This window comes from Tenrec ecaudatus, chromosome 12 (genome assembly GCF_050624435.1).
Source record: "Tenrec ecaudatus isolate mTenEca1 chromosome 12, mTenEca1.hap1, whole genome shotgun sequence".
NCBI lineage: Eukaryota > Metazoa > Chordata > Mammalia > Afrosoricida > Tenrecidae > Tenrec > Tenrec ecaudatus.
Genome location: NC_134541.1, coordinates 120,755,814 through 120,778,822, shown reverse-complemented (window position 1 = coordinate 120,778,822; position 23,009 = coordinate 120,755,814). Strand labels below are relative to the sequence as shown.

The 23,009-nt window shown below is 41.5% G+C and overlaps 1 protein-coding gene across 5 annotated transcripts in view; it reads right to left on the bottom strand.

Moving 5' to 3' along the window:
• SLC5A11 (solute carrier family 5 member 11) overlaps nt 1-23,009 on the bottom strand; it is a 56,910-nt gene that overhangs the window by 21,333 nt on the left and 12,568 nt on the right. For 2 of the 5 annotated variants that reach the window (XM_075528393.1, XM_075528395.1), the window contains 3 exons: nt 16,921-17,026; nt 15,732-15,812; nt 7,407-7,612 (listed from right to left, as the gene is read on the bottom strand). In XM_075528393.1, the coding sequence (XP_075384508.1) occupies nt 7,407-7,612; nt 15,732-15,812; nt 16,921-17,026 (393 nt within the window). Of the gene's footprint in view, nt 1-7,406; nt 7,613-15,731; nt 15,813-16,920; nt 17,027-18,136; nt 18,242-23,009 lie in introns of all 5 variants that reach the window. The other 3 variants (XM_075528391.1, XM_075528392.1, XM_075528394.1) reach the window with 3 other exon arrangements.

Here is a 23,009-nt window from a genome sequence, read left to right as displayed (position 1 = left end):
CTGACAAAGAGGAAGGCCCTGGGCAAGACAGACTGACACAGTGGCTGTAGCAAATGACTCAAAAACAACAGCAAAGATGTGGATGGGCAGTGTTTTGTTGTCTTGTACAGAGGTTTGCTATGAGTCAGAACTGACTCAATGACACTTCAAACGCTAACCCCCTACATCGTCTGCTAGGAAGCGTTCACTATGAAAATAGCTGAGGAATTCTGACTGACTCTCTGCTATTGTGTTGGGAACGTCTCCTTGACACTACAGTTCTTCCAGAGCAAAGCAAAAGGAGACAGTGTCATCATGCAGGTGACCTAGAATGAGACGCTCAACTTGTTTGAGGTCAGGTTTACAGTGTGGGCCGTGGAGACAGACAGCTTGGATTCAAATCTCCACTTCCTGGCTGTGTGACCTTGGGCAAGTGACTGTACTTTGCTCTAGTTTCCTCCTCTATATAATGGAGCTAGTACTGTGGAGGTTTTGCCAATTAAATGAAGCTATTCATTTAGAATACTTAGAATAATGCCTCCAGTCTCCTAGTTAAACAAATTGAAAATATATATTAAAAAGAACTCTTTATGTTGAATCGATCATGTAAAAACAAATTTTAAAAATTTATTGTGTAAAAACAAAAAAAGAGGCTTCATGATATCAACAAGAATGAGACGAGTGTTCCGGGGGCAAGCACTCTGGCCTGAGCCTCCCTCTGAGTCTGCATGCACAACAACAAGTTCATCTAAGGAACTGGCAGGGACTTCACCTAAGACCAGTCTGCATCCAACACTCCGCCTCCTGCTACAGCCTGTGCATGCCTAGGCTGGCTAAGGGTGTTGACCCATATCAGGGTCTCTGCTTTCCACAGCTTGTTCTTCTCTGGGTCCTGTCCCTCCTCCAGTTCTCTCCTTCCTTTGCTTTTTACTTTTTATTTCTCTACTTTCCTTCCTTCCTTCCACCCCCCTTTCCTTCCATTCTTCTTTCTTTTTATTTTCTCTTAGTTTTCTTTCACGATTCTCATTTACTTTTCATTTTTCTTTCCCACTCCCTAGTTGTGCTTATTGTATTTCTTTTTGCCCCTCTTCCCTTGTTTTTGTTTTGTTAATTTGCTTAGTCATTAAACTAAGTTGCTTGCTGGTGTTTACTTGCTTTGCCCAACTTGTTTGCTTAAAATTATTTTCTTTTTGTTGTTTGTTGTGGTTGTTCTTGTTTTATCCCATTTGAGAGGCGACAGCAACCATACCCATATGGCCCTGCCACACCCATACCTGCTGCAGTCACTCCAACTGGGCAAGGGCCACTACTTCCTCCTGTCTCCCTCGATCAGGGACAGGCAGTGCCTAACATAAGCCAAGCCTGCTGTCAGCTGTGCTGCCCCGGGAATAAGGAACTGCACACATACACACATTTTTATCACACCCACCAGCTGGTGAGTGCCCAAGATTATGCCAACATACAATCATCAATTAAACACAAAAGACAATGCCATAATCTCTCCAAGACAACAGACATGTTCAGTTATTATACCCAACAAATTAGTCTTTCAAATATGATGATGAAATTAAGGCATTTGTGAAATTTGGGGAAACAAAACCAACCTTTCAAAAAGTCCTAACGGGAGTTCTTTTGATAGAGAACCTTCAGAGGTAGGCAACAACCTGAGACGGACATACATGACACCACTGAGAAGTATATATAGACATAGAAGTAAAACAAGCCTACAGAATGAAAATAGGGAACCAGAATTTCAATTTACAATGTGGATCTCAGGAGACGAACTCACTGCCATCAATGAAATGCCGACTTCCAGCAACTCGATAGGACAGGAGAGAACTGTCCCTGGGGCTTCCTAAGAATGTAACTCTTTGCACGAATAGAAAGCCTCAGCTTTCTCCCAAGGAGCCACTTGTGGTTTCAAACTGGTGACCTTGTGGAGAAGCCCAAGGTGAAACGACCACACCACCAGGGATCCTCTTGATTTCAGGATAGGACAGAATATGCTTAACTTGGGAAGAAAATAATTAGTTGCAGGTAAGCTCAAAGAGAATGAATAAATCTCATGAAAATAAAAAAGGAGAAAATCATAAATATTTAGTAAACAGGAAAACAACAGTAATAAAGAAAATAACAAGAAAACCCATCAACAAAATGAGCCCAGCACAGAAAAGAACAGCAGCAGCACAAAACAACACACACACACACACACAAACAATACGATAATAATAAATTCATACCTGTGGATAATTACACTGGATGTAAATGGCAGTGTTAACAAATAACTATGAATCTGAGAAATACCTCATAACAAGTATTAACCTGAAGGACATTATGGCGAATGAAAGTAGCGAATTACAAAAGGAAACTATTGTGTGAGCTCACTGTTGTGAGGGCGGTCGGTGCCCTTGAGATCATGGTGTATTATGGTGGAGGTGCTGGAGAAGACGATTGAAAGTACCATGCACTGCTAAAGGACAAACTAACCTGGGCTGGAAGAAATACAGCCAGAGGGCTCCTAAGAGGCAAGGACGGAGAGACTTTGTCTTCCATACTTTGGACATGTTGTCAGGAGAGACCAGTCCTTGGAGAAGGACATCATGCTCGGTAGAGGGACAGTGAAAGAGAGGACGGCCCTCAAAAGGAGATGGATTGACACCAGGACTATAACAGCTAGCTCAAGCATAGAAGCAATTGTGGGGATGGCTCAGGACCGGGCCACGCGTATTTCTGTTGCACATAAGGTCGCTGTGAGTCAGAACCAGTCGGCACTTCACAACAGCAAGTATTGTAAAAAGTCAAGAAAAAGCTTTTACACTAAAATAAGCATTATTTAAAAAAAATAAATAAAATAAGCATTATTTGACCAACCAAGTATAGGAGAAGAAACGAGAGGCAATAAATGCCTAGAACATGGGTTCTCAAACTACGGCCCGCGGGCCACATGCGGCCCGCTGAGGACATATATCTGGCCCACCAGGTATTTTTGCCCCGTTTTGTTTTTTACTTCAAAATAAAATATGTGCAGTGAGCATAGGAATTTGTTCACAGTTTTTTTTAACTATAATCCAACCCTCGAAAGTTTGAGGACCCCTGGCCTAGAGCTTGAGCAAATGTTAACTTTGGGTGAGGTGAAAGGTAACATACAATGAGAGGGAAGTTGGAACCCCAACAGAACAATGGATTCAGGGAAGACATTTGATGGTATGCAAGAGCTAAGATGTCAATACTGTTTGATGCCCAATCCTGAGATAACGGTGAATTTTGAGTAGCTGCATGGATAGACCCACAGACTGAACAGGTGTGGGAGGGAGAGTGGAAGTTTGACAGACAATCTGTGTATATGTGTGTCTACTTTTGCTGAAAATGTATCTGTGAACATGGTGGAGCACACAGGGAGAAGTTATGAAAACATCTTAGACATAACCAAACACCTTGAGGGAATAACATGCTGGGTTTGGGGGTTCAGGCCATAGTCTTGAGGAACACCACGATCAATGGGTGTAACATAGTTCACAAAGACGATGTTCTACGTCTACTGTGATGATAGTCGGGTCTTAAAACCTTGTGAGCAACCATTCAAGATCCAGCGAATGCGCTCTCCCCACCCAGAGGAAAGCAGAGTGATAAAAATTGAACAACACATGAAAACAAGCGATCCAGTGGACTAATGGATCACAACAACCAGTTTTCATAACCCTGAGCCGAGAAAAATGAGGTGGTACCCAGCCATCGCTACGACCTGAAATGAAGGGGATCACATTAGAAGATCCTGGAGAGAAGAAGTGAAAAGCACAGCGCAAAACTCAAAATCATAAACGAGATCAGCTTACTGGTCGCATAGAGACTGGTGGAATCCCCAAGACTACGACCCTTAGTCCCCCTTCGGTCTGGAGCTGAACTCACTCCTGTGGCTCAATTTTCAGCCAAACAATAGACAGATCTACAAGGGAAACAATAACAGTACAGAAGTGTGTGCACATAAGCATCATCAGCCATCTGAGATCAAAAGGGTAGCATTCGCCTAAGGACGAACTTCAATAAGTTAGGACAGAGGAAAATAGAAACAGGAAACACAGGGAGGGAGTGGGATAAATGATGGTACAGTGAGGGGATGACAATGAATGAGATGAAGCAAAATGTGTACAAATTGTTCGAGGTAAAACCGATGGTACGCTTTATAAACCTTCCCTCAGCAAAGTACATATGCGTATGTTGTCCTTGCCTCTAGGCTTGTGCCTGTGATCCCATCCGGGAATGGGCTGTCCTGATCAAACCCTTGTGAGATATAAAAGAGATGAAACAAATACACTGGCCTGCAAAGGTGGGGGCAAGGTTGATGCCAAGGCACTTGGAGATCAGCAAGGAACCAGGAAACATACGTTAAGGAACTCTCTGCAGAGCCGACCCAGAGAGAGAGCCTTTCTTCAGAGCCAGAACCCTGAATGTAGACCGATGGCCACCTAATCTCTGAACACATGAATTTCTCCGTGTTAAAGACACTCACTTGTAATATTTCCCTTGTGGCTGCACTAGGAAACGGAGACAAAATGTCACTCCTCTTTGGAAGCAGACAGGAAGGACTGGATAGCTTGTGAAGACTGGAGTCTTTCTACCCGCAGCTCTGAAAGAGCCAGTGAAGAGACTGCCAGATTTTATGACTATAAAGTGGTGTCGTCCACTATGAATGTAAGAAGCAGCTCCGTTTCAAGAGGTGTGCTGTTCGAAAAACACACAGCCAAGGAGGAGAGTGTCACCCTATAAGAAAAGAGAATATATATGTATATATATATGTGTGTGTGTATATATGTGTGTGTATACCATATTGAATGAAGGGGGAAGTGCAGAGTGGAGACCCAAGGCCCAAGTGTCGGCCACAGGAGATCCCCTCATAGAGGGGTTTAGGAGAGGAGATGGGTCAGTCAGGGTGTGAGGTAGTGCCGATGAAGAACACAGCTTTCCCCCAGATCCTGGATGCTTCCTCCCCCAACTACCATGATCCGAATTCTACCTTTCAGGACTGGATAGGGCAGAGGTTGTACACTGGTGCATATGGGGGCTGGAGGCACAGGGAAATCCAGGGTGGATGATACCTTCAGGACCAAGGGTGTGAGGGGCGATGCTGGGAGAGTGGAGGGTGAGTGGGTTGGAAAGGAGGAACTGATTACAAGGATCCACATGTGACCTCCTCCTTGGGAGATGGACGGCAGAGAAGGGGGGAAGGGAGACTCTGGATAGGGCAAGATATGACAAAATAACAATCTGTGGATTATGAGGGAGGGGGAAAAAAAAGAGGACCTGATGCAAAGGGCTTAAGTGGAGAGCAAATGCTTTGAGAATGATTGGGGCAGGGAATGTGCGGATGTGCTTTATACAATTGATGTATGTATATGTGTGGATTGTGATAAGAGTTGTATGAGCCCCTAATAAAATGTTAAAAAAGAAAAGAGCAGGCCCAGGTCATGGAAAATATGTCCCGTGAAGGCTATGAGAATGAATGGGTAGATAGCAAATGAATAAACGTAAAAGATGCTTAGGCCAGTGACAAGTGCGTCCTGGGCATCAGTAACTGTCTGGCAGAGAGCTCCGCCCCCCCCCCCCCTACCCCGCACCGTCAGCACAGTGAACCAGCGCCCTCTGCATGCAGACTCCGGCTCAGCAGCCGCTCCATGAGGCCAAGACTGAAGACTTCAGGTTCTTAAGAAATGTGGGCTGAAGGGCAAGAGGTCTTTAAGAAGTTGACGTGTGAATCCTGCTAATAAGGTTCTGAGGAAAATCCACCATGCACTGCTGTAGAGTGGATTCTAACTTACAGCGACCCGATAGAACAGAGAAGAACTGCTCCTTAGGATTTCTGAGACTATACATCTTTACAGACTATAAATCTTTATAGAGGCAAATGGTCTCATCTTTCTCCCACGGACTTTGTGGCGAGCAGCCCAACGCTTAACCTTGCGTAATTATAGGTAGTCTCCAGTTTATGAATATTCAAGTTATAAAGAATGCCCTTAGGATCAGTGTGTGTCAAGAGCACATACCTTATTGTTAGTAATATGTACTACATACAGCGTTGCAGTGTGTCCTTTGCTGATATTATTCTCAGATGTTCACTTGCAGATGTTCAAAGATTGTATTTATAAAGATACTCATCATAAAAAAGCAGAAACAAAGCAAAAAGAAAGAAAAAGGCATTCGACTCTCATCAGAACTGATTTACGATGAGTCCTCAGAATGGAAGCCCATCATAGGTGGGGCGACTTGTATTCGTAAAAATTTTAAGTGCAAGCTGGTGAACTGGGCCAAGATCAGCAACATAACTGATCATATTGGGAAGGGGAGCATCATGGAATGCTAGTTTAATAGAACAGTGTTCTTTCATAGAGGGAGGACTTGAGTGGAGGCCCAATGCCTATCTGCTACCTTAATATTAAACCTATAAATATATGCACAGTAATTCCTCTCAGTTACATTGCCCTTGCTTTACACAATTGACATATGTATAGATTGTGGTAAGAGTTTTATGAGCCCCAATAAAATGCTACTGTTATGAATTGGGCAACCCTGTGAAAAGGTGGTTCAACCCCCAAAGGGGTTGAGCCCCACAGGTTGAGAACAGCCCTAGAGCCTGCACCTGGGACTTCCATTTCTAGCCATTTCCATTTCTAAACTGTGAGAAAATAAATTTGATTGTTAAAACCATCATTTATGAAATTTCTGTTATAAATAATATACCATTTTATTTTAAATCTTATTCTGACCCTGCCAATCTCTCTCTCTCTCTCTCTCTCTCTCTCTCTCTCTCTCTCTCTCTCTCTCTCACACACACACACACACACACACACACACATATAGTGCATATATGAGGCGCCTTGATGATATAGTAGTTATGAGTGTTGGGCTACTATCCACAAGGTCAGCAGTTTGAAACCACCATCAGCTTCCCAGGAGAAAGACTGGGTTTTCTAATCTAGTAAACAGTTAGAGTCTCAGAAACCCACAGGGGGTAACTATGAGTCAGCATTGACTCAATGGCAGTGTTTGTTCTGTGGGTGCAAATATCTTATATGCACATATATAGTATATATGTTTGCTTTGTTCATTCATGATTTCTAAGTTCCCAACAAGCGTTTGTTGGACCACTGGTGTCTAGTGTCTTTCTTAACCTCCATTTAAAATGTGTCTTCTTTTTTGTTTACTAGATCCCTCCAGGCATAAGCACAGTGGATTAAGCATGTCCCTTTGCAGATATCAACTTTGGGTGTGGCATGAGCATTAGCAAGAGGTAAAATAGCAGAGAGAGCCTTAGGAAGAAGGAGTGAATCAAGAAGTGTGGGAAAATGCAAATGAAAAGAAAAAGCCTTGATTTCAGCCAGCCCAAGACGAGAAGCTTCTTGGATACATTGCTTCGTTAGGTGGATGACTTGTACCTGATCCGTGCACCAGTACCAGAGGGAAGGGGTGGACATTCCAAACAAGATTCCAGGCCACGGAAGATCAGAGGTTACTGGGTCTCGGAAAAGATGGAAGGCATCTTCTCGAGGCAGTCCACAGCTGCTATTTTCAGTCCGGTTACTAGCCAGGGCTAAGAAGTACTTCTCCTTCAAGCCTTCCATCCCTCCAACTTCGGCAAAGCCTAGAAGCCAGAGGGAGTCCACGTTTACCAGAAATTCAGATCCATTCACAGCAAGTGATGAGTACCACGGTGAAATCTGAGAGCGGAATTATCAAGAAAAATTGTTCCCTATAAGGAACAATCAAACCTTCTTCTTTCTTTCTTTTTAAAACGAAGACCATGTTCATTACCTGATGGAGATTTGATGGCATAGTGGACTACAAATTGAACTGCTAATTATAAGGTTGGCTGTTCAAACCCACCAGCCACTTCACAGGAGAAAGATGAGGTTATTTGTCCTCATAAGGACTTAAAGTCTCAGGAAACCAAAGGTGCAGTTCTAATCTTCACTAAGAGTTGTAATTGACTCAGTAACATTGAGTTTGATGTTCTGAATTGATAGCTTCTCAGAATATTAATGTTTAAATGGATACTATAAAATACATAAAAATTGAATACAACCATTACAATCTAAAAATGTGAAATAGTAATGTATTTGCTCCATTAAATACTAAGAGCTAACTCTAGGTCTAATATTGGTTTCAAAGTAACTATGAGCACACACTATATTATAGCTCTAATATAATATAAAACTTGATATTATTTTAACAACTATAATATAATATGAGGGGGTACCCAAAACAATCCATAATTATTTTTTCAAAGTTACATATTTAAATATTTTTTTCAAAATAGCCCTATCACTTTCAAAATACTTTCCATTGCACTTAATACATTGCTATTCATAACATAAATTACAGTTTCTTTAATTTAAAAAAAGTTATGTTTATACCAAACATGAAAACAATTAGGATCACGATGATGCTCTGAAGCAATTATAGTTAATTAAGCAAGTCCATTGGCTTTTAATGAAACAATCTCTTTAGAGCTTAAAATTACTCAGAATCAAAACATTGCACTTGCAAAATCATGGGTAGCATCTGATCGCAGCGTTTCTTCCATTGACTGGTGTCTGAAAAACAGTCTTACCGGGTAAAAGCTAATTCGAACAAGTGAATAGTGAACAAGTGGTCCAGTCATTCCATGAACCAACTCTAGTCAAGACTTCCCTGCTCCTCAATTGCTTCACAAATAATAATGCTTTAAGTGGCTAAGACCATCCAGATTTTCTTTGAACATTTGTGCTAAAATCTCCCCATCTTGAGGAGTTACCACACATGACAGAGGATGTTCATGTTCTGGCCAATTCACTGCTTCCAGCCCCAAAGCTGCTCGGTTGACCAAACAGCTCTTGAGAACATGGCCCTGACTCTGCCCCATGTGCACAATGACCTTCCCCCTCTTGGTGCTGTCGCTGTGTGAAGGTTGGTGCTGTAGTTGCTTATGTAGATTGATGGCATGCTGCTCCAGAGATTCCAGCAAGTCCCCTGGCATCTTCCATAGGGATTCTTCTGTACCTCCATGAGCTCAGTGTACAGAGACATGAACTGATCCTCCAGGTAAAAAATCATGAGACAAACAAAACAGTAAGGATCAACAACCCACTCTCAGGAGATAAAGCAACAAATAGTACCAAGTTGAGTGGTACTGCAGAGACTTTGTAACTAGCAGACAAAGAATTCAAAATAACTGTGATTAATAGCCAATGGGTTCATCGGTAGAATCAATACAGCTAAAAAAATTCAGCGAACTTGAATATATGTCAATAGAAACACCCAAACTGAAATAAAAACAAACAGAAAAGAAAGTTGTGGGATACTATCAAATGACTTGACCTATATGTCATTGGAATTCCAGGTATATCAGTAGTAGAAGTAGGAGGAGGAGGAGGAGGAAGAGGAGGAGGACAAGGAGGAGGAGGAGGAGAGAGAAGAAATAATACTTAAGAATTAAAAATACGGTGAGGGAGGGGGAAAATGAGGAGCTGATACCAAGGGCTCAAGTAGAAAGCAAATGTTTTGAAAATGATCATGGCAACATATGTACAAATGTGCTTGACACGGTGGATGGATGGATGGATTGTGATAAGAGTTACATGAGCCCCCAATAAAATGATTTTTTAAGGCAGAAAATACTAAAAACTAGAACATAGTTAAATGGATCAGAAAAGAGATCAAATTTTAACCTAACTGCATCTGCAACAATCCACTTTCCAATGCTTCATACCTGTTAGCAAGGCTATTCAACTGTGATCAGAGGGAATTCACTGGAGGTTTAATCCCCGTGTGGACTCTGCAAGTGGATTTTGGGCTTCCACTGTCATCCCGTCTCTTCTGTGAACCAGGTGTTCACAATTTGAGCTCTGATGCTATTCCCTCCTCTAGATTTGGATTATATTATTTAAAATCCTTGAATCACACAATCTGGTGTGCTTCTTCCATGTAGACTTAGTTGATGCCTCACTTAGATGGCTGCTTGTTTGAAAATGAGCCTGTAAGACCCCCCCCAACTGCTTTTCTTTCTCATAGCCAGGCACCATCTAGTTTCTTCACCACACTTTGCTACAGCACTCATATCTTCAGCGATCTCTTCGTGAAAACAAGCATCAAGCAGGACCACCTCATAGAACTAATTGTATTTAAATTGAGCAGAATTCAGAGGAACGGCACTTATTAGAGCAATCAACCACATGAGATGAGAAGGGTAACATCTGCCCAGAGATACAGCTCAAAAGTCAGGAAGGCTTAGGAAAAAAGAGCCTTTGGCTATGGGAAACACAGAGAGGACGTGAGAAAGGGTGCTGTTAAATTGTGAGGACACAGCCACTATCACAAATCAAACTGATTATATTAGTTATGTATGAATTGTTAAATGGAAAACAATTTACTTGTAAATTTTCACCCAAATCCCCAAAATTATTTTTTTTCAAAAACTCTGCAATCAAGAACATAATTGATTGGCATCTTTCAAATCCTGGGGAGAAAGGCAATCTCCTGGTTATTGAATTATAAAATATTATATCCAGTGAATTGTTTTTAATTAAGAAGAGAGATAGAGAATTCATTACCAGAAGGTCTTCACTACAAGCAATGAAGATCTCAGGAAGTAGTTAAAATGAAGTTTAATATGAAGTAATTTGGAATGTAGAGCATACTTAAAGTAAGATATATGGCAGCACTAGCACAAAAGAGGAGGGAGGATTTGAAAGTCTACTATTATCAGGTTTTAAGGTTATACATGAAAAAAAGTATAATTTTTAATACATCATCTTATTGGGGGCTCTTACAGTTCTTATAACAATCCATACATCATTTGTATAAAATACATTTGTACATCTGTTACCATGATCATTTTCATGAAAAGTATCCTATTATATTCACATCATATAATTGTTTTTCCTAATAAATTACTCTGTTCTTCAAGAAAATATACCAAATTTACCTCTTTAACCCCATAAAACAGTTGCCATAACCTTCTGAGTTCATCTGTCTTCCTTGACTTTATCTAGACCAGCAGATCGCCTCTGAAAACCATTGTTTTCATTGAAGGTGTTAGAAGCCACTCTACTGAGACTCAGACGATTGTAGATGGAGAGAATCTGTCTACAGCCATGTTCGGATCATAGAGACAGGCTTAGACATGTGTTGCTTGGACTAAGCCTACGCACGTATGAACGGGAACCCTGGTAGCAATGCTTTTCATGCTTACCTTTGTATTAACTCATTTGAGTCTCACAGTTTTCTAAGTAAATTTTATCATTCAGATCAGGAGTATAGGAGAACTTGCCTATAGTCACAATACTAATGAGAATCACATCTTCTTAGCCACTTGTACTATATGACATGAAACAGGCAGAAATGACAATCCCATTATTATCTAGGTACAAAATCTGTCCTATTAACCTCTATGCCATACTGTTCACCATCAAAAATACTGACAGGGTCTGAAGCTTGTTCAGGTCATAAAAAGCCACACCACATAACGATAGGTCATTACCTGATAGCTATATCTCTTTTGATCTCCTGCTTAACTGCTCCAAGATTGCTAGCATCCACACACCTTCCATGTTCCCATACTACTTAGACTTATACTGGAGGGCGTTATGGACTGGAATTATACAGAACTCATATAATTCTATTTTTTCTTAATAATTTTATTTGGGCCTCATACAACTTTATCACAATCCATACATACATCAATTGTGTAAAGCACATTTGTACATTCGTTGCCCTCATCATTCTCAAAACATTTTCTGTCCCCTTAAGCCCTTGGCATCAGCTCCTCATTTTTCTCCCTCCCTCCCCATTCCTCATCCCTCATGAACCCTTGATAATTTATAAATTGTTATTTTTTCAATGTCTTACACTGTCCAACATCTCCCTTCACTGACTTTTCTGTTGTCCATCCCCCAGGGAGGAGGTTATATGTAGATCCCTGTAATCGGTTCCCCCTTTCCACCCCTCTTTCCCCCTCCACAGAACTCATCTAATTCTTCTGTGAACCAAAAGATAACGGTGAGTCAGTCACCTTCCTCTGTGAGACTGAGGAAGTAGACACTACCAAAGGATTCATTAAAAATGATGCAGTTTAAAATAAGGAATCGGAACACTTTGGAAACCAGAACTTTGTCCTGTCCTCCATCTCCAATTTTCATATAAATAATCAATGAAATATATAAATGGGGCATACCTGCAATAGTGCTAGTATGATGTATTTGAGACTATAACATTGATGTTGGAGAAATGTCTACAAGATATAGCAGATTGAAGAGTTAACGAAAGGAACACCCCACTGAGACCCCATGATTTTATAGGTAAAGATCTGGAGGTTTGACTAGGAAAAAAAGCAGCTGAAGATCTATATTGGCTCTCTTGCCTCTGAAACCTATAACATATCATCAGCCATTCACTCAGCAATGGTAAAGTGAAAGGCTGACTCTCTATGATAGTAACCACACCCAGAATTTATCTGGCGAGGCTACACATTTGCCCTTCATAGATTTATTACTTGTTTGCATTTCCTCTCGTAAAATGTTTCTTCTTCATAAGGGTCCTAAACATTACTTTTCAAAGTTAACAATAAGAAAATGTTCATAGCCGTTGATCTTTGAAGCTAGTTTCTTTTCCCATGACTATTCGTTGTATCTCCATAAAAAAGGCGAGAGTGACACATGCACAAATGCAAACTGTGTAAGTTAAAGATTAAAATCAAAATCTCATCTGCATTATATGTCAACTTGAAGTTGAGTGAACGCGTAGGAATGGAGTCCAACCGATTGATCAAGACGGACAATGCTTTCTCCTTGGGGGTGTGGCTCTTTCTATAAGAGAGGCAGTGAGAACGTCATTCTGTCTCCCTCTGCCCCTTCACCTTCCCTGCTTGCTGGAACTCTGTGCTCCTCCAGCAGTAGCCCCACTTGAGCTGCTGACCCTGGGAGACCCCCTGGGAGCTTTCGGCACCCTCCCACATTCCCCCTGACCTTGGAGCCCTCGACTTTGTACCTTCTGACCTGTGATCTGCCTGCTTCCCATTTCAGCTGTCTGCGTCAGTGGGCTGTGCTATGGTAAGTCTGAAGAAGTCTCCGGCTAACATACTACCCAGAGACTTGGCTTGGGCTGGGCTAGGACGCCTTCTGGATACAGAATTACTTCTTGATGGAAAGTGCTCTCATACAAATAGGAGCTTCACTGCTTTTGTTTTTCTAGACATCCAAGCCTAACACAATCCAAGGTCAGTGGGAACATGCCAGGGAACCAACAGCTCTCCAGGTAGGCTCCCAGGGTCAGTGGCCCACCTGGGGCCACCTCTGGATGCATACATTGAGTCACAGTGAGGTAGAAGGCAAAGGGCAAGATGAAGGGAGAAAAGTTCTCAGTGTTTGGGGCAAGGGAGACTTAACATTGAGACGATGTCAATACTGCCTAAAGTGCTGTATAGATACAATGATTTCACGATCCAGAGCCCAATATCATTCTTTAAAGAAATGGAAAATCTAATCATCAAATTTATGTGGAAAGGAAAGAGACCCCAGGTAAGCAAAGCACTACTAATGGAGAAATCTTAAGTGGAGATTTCTCACTTCCTGATCTCAAGAGAAACAAAAACCCAATGAAACAGAATTGAGAACCCAAAAGTAATTCCATACAACCACAGGCAGCTGGTACTTGACCAAGGATTGAAATATATAAAAGGGGGAAGAGATAATCTCTTTAACAAATGGTGAGGGTGGAACTGGATCTCTATTTGCATAAGAATGAAACAGGTTCCATAACTCACATTATATATAGAAATTAACTCAAGGTGGATAAAACACCTAAATGGAAAAACCTAAAACTCTAAAATTCATTAACAAAAAAATATGTAGGAACATATGGGTCCAAATATATGGCATAAATACACTATTAAACATAAGAAAACAAACAAAAACCAGAAGACAAAATAGATGGCTGCACACTCCTAAAAATTAATATTTATATGCATCAAAATATTTGTTATTCAAAAGAGCAAAAAGAGAAATCACAGATAGGGAAAAATATTTTAGCAATGACTTATCAGACAAGAGACTAATCTTCAACATTTGTCACTCACATTCACTGAGATAGTTACAGTTTATTGTGCCAACCTGGCTGATAAACACTGAAGGGCAGAGAGATAAATGGTTCAGCGAGCCTCGCCTTCTAGTTCTTCAGTCACTTGCTTTCTGATGGTTGAACCAGGGTGCAGCTGCTTTAACCAGTTCCCTGCTTCAGCTGGCAAAGCTGACTTCCTGCAAGACATTCCTGAAGAGAAGCCACATGGATCTACCCCGATGCAGTCCTGAGTGCTGGAGCAGCTGTGTGGAGACCCCTGTCAGCGCTGAGATGCTTACACATTCACTGATTCGGCTTTCTTCCTGCAGTTGGCATCATTGCATGTGTTTTGTGAGATTGTGGAGGACTTTGTAGATTGGTGTCGGACATATGGGCTAATGTTGGACTTATGGGCTTGGGCAGCACTGGGTTGGGATGCTTTCTTAATGTATACTTACCCTTTATATAAAACTCTCTCTTATACATATGGGTTTCTGTGGATTCATTTTTCTAATGTACCTAGACTAACACACTCACCCACTACCATATGGCCAAAGCCAACTCAGAGTGACCCTATAGGATAAAGTAGAATGGCCCCTATGAGTCTCCAAGACTGTGATTGTTGAGAGTAGAAAGCCCCTCCTTCTCCCATGGGGTGGTTGCGAGTTTCGAATTTTGGACCTTGTGGATCGCAGTCCAACTAGGAGCCATCAGGGCTCCTTTCTCACATTTACAGAAAGCTTTAAAAGCTCAAAAAGAAAAAGACAAATAACTCAATTTAAAAATGGACAAGAACAGGCACTTCAGCCAAGAAGACGTTAGGTGGCCACCAACCATGAAGAACTGCTCCTGTTCATTAGTCATGGTTGTTGGGTGCCGTTGTTGTTAGTCGGCTCCAACTCACAGCAACTCGGTGTACAACTGCCTGGTCTTGGGCAATCCTCACAACTGTTCTTATGTTTGAGCCCATTGTTGTAACTGTGTCAATTCATCTCATTGAGCGGAGTCCTGTTTTTTTGCTGCCCCTTCACTCAAGCATGATGTCCTTGCCAAGGATTGGTCTCTCCTGACAACACATCCAAAGTATATGAGATGAAATCTCACCATCCTTGCCTCTAAGGAGCATTCTGGCTGCATTTTTCCAAGACGGATTTGTTTGTTCTTCTGGTAGTCCATGGTGCTTTCAATAATCTTCACCAGCACCATGATTCAAATGCATGATTAGTCATTAGAGATTCAAATGCATGATTTGTCATTAGAGATATGCAAATCAAAACAAAAGTGAGTGTTCACATGACTCCAATGATCCCAGTCAAGCTTTAATGACATTTGTTATTTCTCTTACTCATCTACATTTATTAATTGTGTCTTTATAGAATTTTAATTAATTTTTCCATAAAGAAGAAAGGTCCTTTCTCCCCCTCCTTATTTATATATTCAATCATTTCTTTATATGATAATACATGGGAATTTTAACTTTTACTTTAAAAGAGTAAGTTCATTAGAACCACAATTCTTTTAGCTAGAATAACTATGAGTCAAACAAACGACATGCCATGAGTGATATGCATTTTGATATCTGGATTTGCTGATCTCAGTGATTAGAGCAGTTGTCCCTGCTTCAGAGATGGTGCCAGCACCCACCCAAATGGTCCTGGGGCCCCACTCACTGTAACCCATGAGGATGAGTGCGCCTATCAGCATGATCACAGTCTGCACAGCATCCGTGTAGATCACAGCAGCCAGGCCACCTGGGGAGATGAGTTACACCAGGTAGAAAAGTTCAATAGCCGACTGAGATTTCTTAGTATTGATCTTTCTCCCCAAAGATGGCCAAAATAACCCTGTATGAATGCCCAGTTTCCTTTCATAAAGTCTTTCCCTCAAATTCTGGAATATGGATTTAGCCACATGATGCTATTTGACCAATAGAATTGATGGATGTGTGTTGTGCAGCTTCAAGCCTAGACTTCAAGAAACCCTATAGCTGTTCCCCTCGCTATCTTGGATTCCCCAGGCAATCCTACTTCAAGAAGCTTGGTAGCTTAACCGAGGATGAAGGCCCCCTGGGAGAGAACTGAAGCCAACAACCTAAGCTAATCACCAGCCTTGTGGATAAAGTCATCTCGGTCCAGCCAATTATTCTCTATCTGTGAGTCAATTCCCACTCACCACAACCCTCTATGTATCAGAGTAGAAGTAGGCATTCAACAGCGCTTTCATGGCCTGCCTTCTGAAGTAGCTTTGGATGCGTTTGAATCACCATCTTTTTGGCTAGTAGTCAAGCACTTAACCATGGGTACCACCCAGATATATATATATATTTATTTATTATGGAATTATATATCTATTTATAATGGAATTATATATCTATTTATAATGGAATTATATCTTTATAATGGAATTATATATATTTATAATGGAATTTTATATATTATAATATTATATTGTTATTATTATTAATATATTATATTATATATAATGGAATTAGCTAAATCCCCCTAAGAGAAGGCAGAGCGGGCTGAAACTGAAGAGGGTGAATACTCAAAATCAGATCCTTTGTTCAGGCTTACTTTGTGTTAGGCGCTCTTCGAGGATACATGTCTAAAGGGAAATGGGCTATCAGACCTCAGGCTCTAACTTGCAGTAGTTAGTGCTCTAGCTTTGCACAGTGTATATGACTGCACATCCTCAGCACTTAGTAGTCTTTAATAAATAGTTCTTGAATGAATAAATGGCAACTAACTTTGTGTAGTTGAGTATTTTGAAGTTTTCTCACTGACCAGATGACCATCTTAATATAATTGCCAAGTGAAAGCTTATGTATCTGGGGGCAATGGAATAAAGATTCAGTCATACCTGCGATGGTGTATACAGCTGTAATGGCCAACAGCCCTATTATAGCCAGGTAGAGGTCCAGGTGCAAAGACTGCTGAATAAAGATGGCACCTGCATACATATCCACCTGTAGAGATATCAAGTTGATGGACGAATCAGGACATGAATGAGTGGGCATTTCTTGCATGGGTCCCCTAAGACAAGGGGACAGCCTTGGTTCTGGCAGGCACGTAAAAGCCATTTATTGTCCTTTCTTCATTCATCTTTTCACTGTTCAAGAGTTTCAAACTGGAATCCTGTGGGCAATTAAGTTTGAGACCTCTGCCTTAGATTCCCACTGGTGTTGCTTTTACTCTAAATACATGGCATCCTCTACACTGCAACCTTTGTCAAATAAATCATAACATGTCATCTTCCTCCCCATCATAATTCCTTACTGCATTCGAGATAAATGCTAAACTCTGTGATTTGCCTGTCTCTTGGCTCTCATTTCTTGACTCACTTCATACTTCACAGGTCCTCCAAGTACTCTGAATAGTCCTTGTTCTCTTACCCAAATCAAGTTCATTCAAGCCTCTAAACTTCGTGTTTGTCCACCTATCTAGAATTCCAACCCCCCTTTCCCCTAATTAGTAAGTCCTGACCTAGAGGTAACTTCTCTGATGAAGGCTTCCCTTCATATACACCTTCCTATCAGACTGCAGTAGAGCATTCTAAAAAGAGCCTGTGTCTCTGCCCCTCATATGTAGAGCTGGCACAGCCCTGGTTATTGCTGTTTAGGTTGAGTGGAGTCCCCTCTGTCCTTCTACCCTGCCTTCTTTCCCAGCTGAGAGAGAAGGTAGCCTCAGTATAAGTCAAGCTACCTGGGAGGCACATGCTGGAGACTGCAAGCCATCTACTCTTTACTACTTTCCATACCTGCCAATGCGAAGTTCAAGCTGGAGCAAATCTGATTGATCCCAGGAGGAAGATAATGACTCTTGAAGTCTCATCAGTGGCCTACACCATTTAGAGATGTTGTCAATGAATCTTCATGAGGTGGTGCCCTTCCCTGTACTTTCTCTACCCATGTTCACCCTTCACACACTCCTATCTCACTCTAGACAGAAGCTGTTCTCTCCTTTCCAAAACCTGGCCATGAGGAAAAGAAAGTGGTGAGGGGAGGACACCCCCCAACCCTCCAGCATGGAGTGTGATTTTTCTGCAACCATGTGGCCATGCTATGTGCCCACCTTACCGAGATCTTGGTGAAGATGTATATAAACAGGTAGAGCACAGCCAAAATGATGGGAATCCTGTTGCCACCAAAGCGTTTTCTTAGGTATTCTGGCATCGTGTTGACCTTGGGCCAAAACAGAACTTTCAGCACACAGGTGAACACAGGTACCTGGCCTCTCCAGCACCAGCCCCTCCCACTTGCTTATTCTGAAAACTCAAAATAGTTTTCCTAGGGATTAAAAATTAGGGCCTTAATAAGGGAGCAGAAAATAGTGCAAGAAGATAGGGGGTTGGGGTTCTACATAGGTGTGTGTAACCCATTGACATAGTTCTCAAATATGAGGCCGGCATGTGTGCCCATCTCAATGCTGTTATATCCTGTATTTTTTTTACTGGTATATTAATTTAAACTAAAGTTACACTTACTTTAAATAAACTTATCTAAATGGAAACTAATTCATCATGTAATGGAAAACAGGTTCACCTACCCTAAATTTAAGAGAACCAATGAGAATAAAGTGCATTGATAATAAAGCTACCTATATACTGGAATATCAGCCGAGGCACCTAATTTTACCACTAAAACTGCATTAAAAATGTACTAAAAAAACTCAGCTTATACATGAATATATACAGTATGTTCTATGGTTTGGAGGCGATTTACTGTTGCGTATCAAAGGCTCTAGGCCCAGGGCTTCTCAGTCTTCCAGTTAAAAAGGAAGGGGGGAAAGGAAGGAAAATGGGGCGAGTTGTTAGAGAAGTGGTGGAGAGGTGGTAAAGGCATCCTAGCGCCCACAGGAGGCTTTCCCCATGAAATAATGGAAAAGGGAACAGTTTCATTATGTAACTCAGTGTGCATGGCCCAAGGGCTATCTGACACCTAATCATGTCAACTATATCTGTTGGTCTATGTTCTAAACTTTGGGGAAATTGTTTTACTCTAACACATTAATTCTAGGAATAGAATGAGCTGGCTCCAGAAAGTACAGAGTGGCCAAGGACCTCTTTCCCCCTAGAAGCATTGAATTGTGGGGTAGCGCCCTCAGACCCTAGGCAGGAGGAGTTATTGCCATCTTCCAATCCTCTGTCTTCCCTGGGCTTCACCTGCCCTTCCCCCTGCCCCCACACAGGGGGAGATTTAACATTTGGCCTCTGCATTTTAGGGGGGCTTTAAGGATGTACTTTCCCAATCCCCTCACTCTCACCACCTCCAAATTTGGGTTGAGAAACTGCTGTCTCTTGATGCTGGGGGTCTCAAATCAATGGCTATTCTTCCATAAGATACTAGAAGTTGGACGGAAAATACTGAATAATGATTAAATTATACTTTCAAGGAAAGAGACTAAAGGGTACTCAGTGAGGAGCTAATGAATGATAAACTGGTTGTGCCAAGGTCAGGCTATAGAAACAGAAGAATCTGGTAATGGCTGATTAAGAAATTGGAAGGAGATACTGAGAGAGATTAGAGGCCATACTTGCTTCAAAAATAATAAAACAGGAATAGAATCAGGGTGGTGGCTCAAGGTGTGTTTGGTATAACATTATTTTAAAATTTCATGTAACTTTGAAATTTTCAATAATAAAATATTGGGGGAAATGGACTCAGGAATAAAGGGACATTTTTAGATAGAAAAATAAAAACACTGGCTTCTCAAAAGGACCATTTTGGATCATGAGCCTCTTAAATGTCTTGCCTCAACCTTTGATTTAATGCAAGGCAACTTCAGAAGGAATTTTCTACAATTGTACTGAACTCTGAACTCTCTCAAGGAGAGATTCAACCAAACCTTCCTGAACATGTGATATAGCTCTTGACGAGAGAATTCAATGTGAGAACATTAATCCATTGAGATAAATGTACCAAAGACGACACTCCTTAGAGCTTATCGGTGAAGGACAATGAGATTTGGTATGAAAGTGAGACTCCTGTTATTGATTGACAGTCTTTATTAGCAATCGACCTTTGTTCAATCTGCAAAGAGTGGCACATCTTCAGCTTCCACACTTAAGAGATAAAGAGGTAGAGAGGAAAGGCAATGGAAGTCAGCCCAAAGCAAGCAGCCCTGGAATCCAGAAGTCAGATTCTGGGAAGCAACATGAAGCTAGATGCCAGAGGGGAGGCAGTGGTTTTCAGAGTTGTGAAGCAGGCAGAGAGAAAGAAACCAGATTTCCCCCATAAATGTATGCTTATGTGCATTCCTGCATGAGTATGCAAATGTTCACAGTGGCATCGTTCATCCTAAGTTAGCCCTGGAGAATGACCTAAATCTATATCTACAATAGAATGAAGAAGCCTATTTGGATAGTCAGGCCATGAAATACTGCTGAGCAATGAACATGCAAACACCAGGTCCCCGCAGCAGAATATGGGACCCCTGCTTCCATCTAAATGCAATTAAAGATCGGTAAACTTAAACTGTTGTAGAGGATTGTGTTCAATTATAATAAAAAATGATTGCAAAGTAAATCAATCATGTTTTGATCTGCGCATTTGTGCTTCATGTACTTTTCTGTGTGCTTGTGCAGCCATTATGATGCAGTGATTAGACCCAAAGGTCATCAGTTCAAAGCCACCAGCTGTTTTGCAGGAGAAAGATGTGGGAATCTGCTATCTGTAAATATTTATAGCCTTGGCTATCCTATGGGGCAGATCTGCTCTGTCTTATAGGGTTGCTATGATTCAGAATCTACTCAATGACAATGAGTTTTGTGTGTTTATTTTATTTCACAGTATAACAAAAAGTTCATTGGATAACTTTCATTTTTTGTCAACATACCAGAACTTATAATGCAGTATGGTCGTAATCTCATCTTCAGTATTTGCAAGATGCTATTCAAAGAGTCTCTGTTGTTCTGCATCTTCAGGTTGAATTCAACTGATAGTGACACTATAGGACAGATGATGACTGTCCCCATAGGGTCTCCAAAGTTGTAATCTGTGGATGACAGATCACCAATTCTCTCCAATGGAGTGATTGATGGGTTGAAACCTTTGGCCTTTTGGTTTGCAGCTGAGTGCTGAACTATTGCCAACACAGCTCCTGAAAGAATGTCTCACTCACTGCTGTGGCGTCCACACTGACTTAAAGCAATGTCCTGTGGGATTCCAAGACGGTAACTGCTGATGAGAGCAGGAAGCCCAGTCTTTCTCCCAAGGAACTGCAGGTGGTTTCCAACTGCCGACCATACGGATGGCAGCCCATCTCGTAACCAACCATACACCACGAGGGCTCCTGTCAAAAATGTCTAGACCCTAAGAATTTTTCTTTTTTTTCTTTAATCATTTTATTGGGGGCTCATACAGCTCTTATCTCCATCCATCCATTCATCCATCTGTGTCAAGCATATTTGTGCATATGTTGCCATCATCTTTTTCAAAATATTTTCTTTCTACTTGAACCCTTGGTGTTAGCTACTCATTTTTTCCCTCCCTCCCTCATGAACTATTGATAATTCATAATTTTTTTCCCTGTCTTACACTGACCAATGTCTCCCTTTACCTACTCTTCTGGTGTCTTCCCCCTTGGGAGGGAGTTATATGTAGATCTTTGTGATCGGTTCCCTCTTTCTCCCCCACCTTCCCCTTACCCACCTGGTGTAGCTACTCTCATTATTGGTCATGAGGGGGTTATCTGTCCTGGAGTCCCTGTGTTTCCAGATCTTATCTGTACCAGTGTACATGCTCTGGTCTAGCCGAACTTGTAAGGCAGAATTGGGATCAGGAGGAAGCATTAAAGAACTAGAAGTTGCATGTTTCCCTGGTGTTATACTGCCCCCTGACTCTTCTCTTCCTTGTGACCCTTCTGAAAAAGGATGTCCAATTGTCTACAGATGGGCTTTGTGTCTCCACTCCACACTCCCCCTCATTCACAATGATGTGATTTTTTTGTTCTGGGTCTTTGATGCCTGATACCTCATCCTATCGGCACCTCGTGATCTCACAGGCTGGTGTGCTTTTTCCATGTGGGTTTTGTTGCTTCTCAGCTTGATGACCGCTAGTTTGTCTTCAAGCTTTTAAGACCCCAGAGGCCATATCTTTTGAAGCCGGGCATCATCAGCTTTCTACACCATATTTGCTTATGCAACTGCTTTGCCTTCAATGATCGTGTCAGGAAGGTGAGCATCACAAATGCCAGGTTATTAGAACACAGTGTTCTTGCATTGAGGGAGTACTCGAGTAAAGGCCCAATGTCTGTCTGGTACCTTAATACTTAGCATAATAAATATATGTACATAGATCTATTTCTCCATCATTATATATAAACAATCTGGAGGAGAAAACAGCGGGATCAATGGTTCCAGGCAGACACGGGATAATTTTTCATTTAATTATATATCTTGGTTGTTCTTGCACAGCAACAAAGATCTGTAGACTCTGTCTCTTTTTCACAGTTGCATGCTATTGCACACGGTGGATGCACCAGCCCTGATGGATGTACATTTTGGTTATCCCCAGATTGATCACAACTACAGCAACTCTTTCAAATCTTTGTCCCTCTTCTCATTCCCCAAGCTTGTGAGTTCCGTTTTCATTCTCAGCAGATGGGACTATCTTCTACTTGCCAGAAAAAAAACCGGGGTGGGAGGGACATCAGCAGAGAAGTTCCAACAACCCTACCTACCAACTAACCTTCGTAGCCACCATCCTTTCTCTTCCCTGAGTAGACCGCTCAGTAAATACATATTGACACGTGGACTCCGGGATCCTTACTCCAAGATATTTTATGTACATGGGAGTGAGGCACAAGTGGGAGTAGAAAGATCCAGGCTCCTCATTCACAAGACACCTGAAGTTTAGAGTCTTCAATGGGGTTATTTGTTATCTTAAAATGAGGTTATTTACCTTTACACAGAACTGTACAACTTGCCAGGAGCCCTGGGGCATAGTGGTG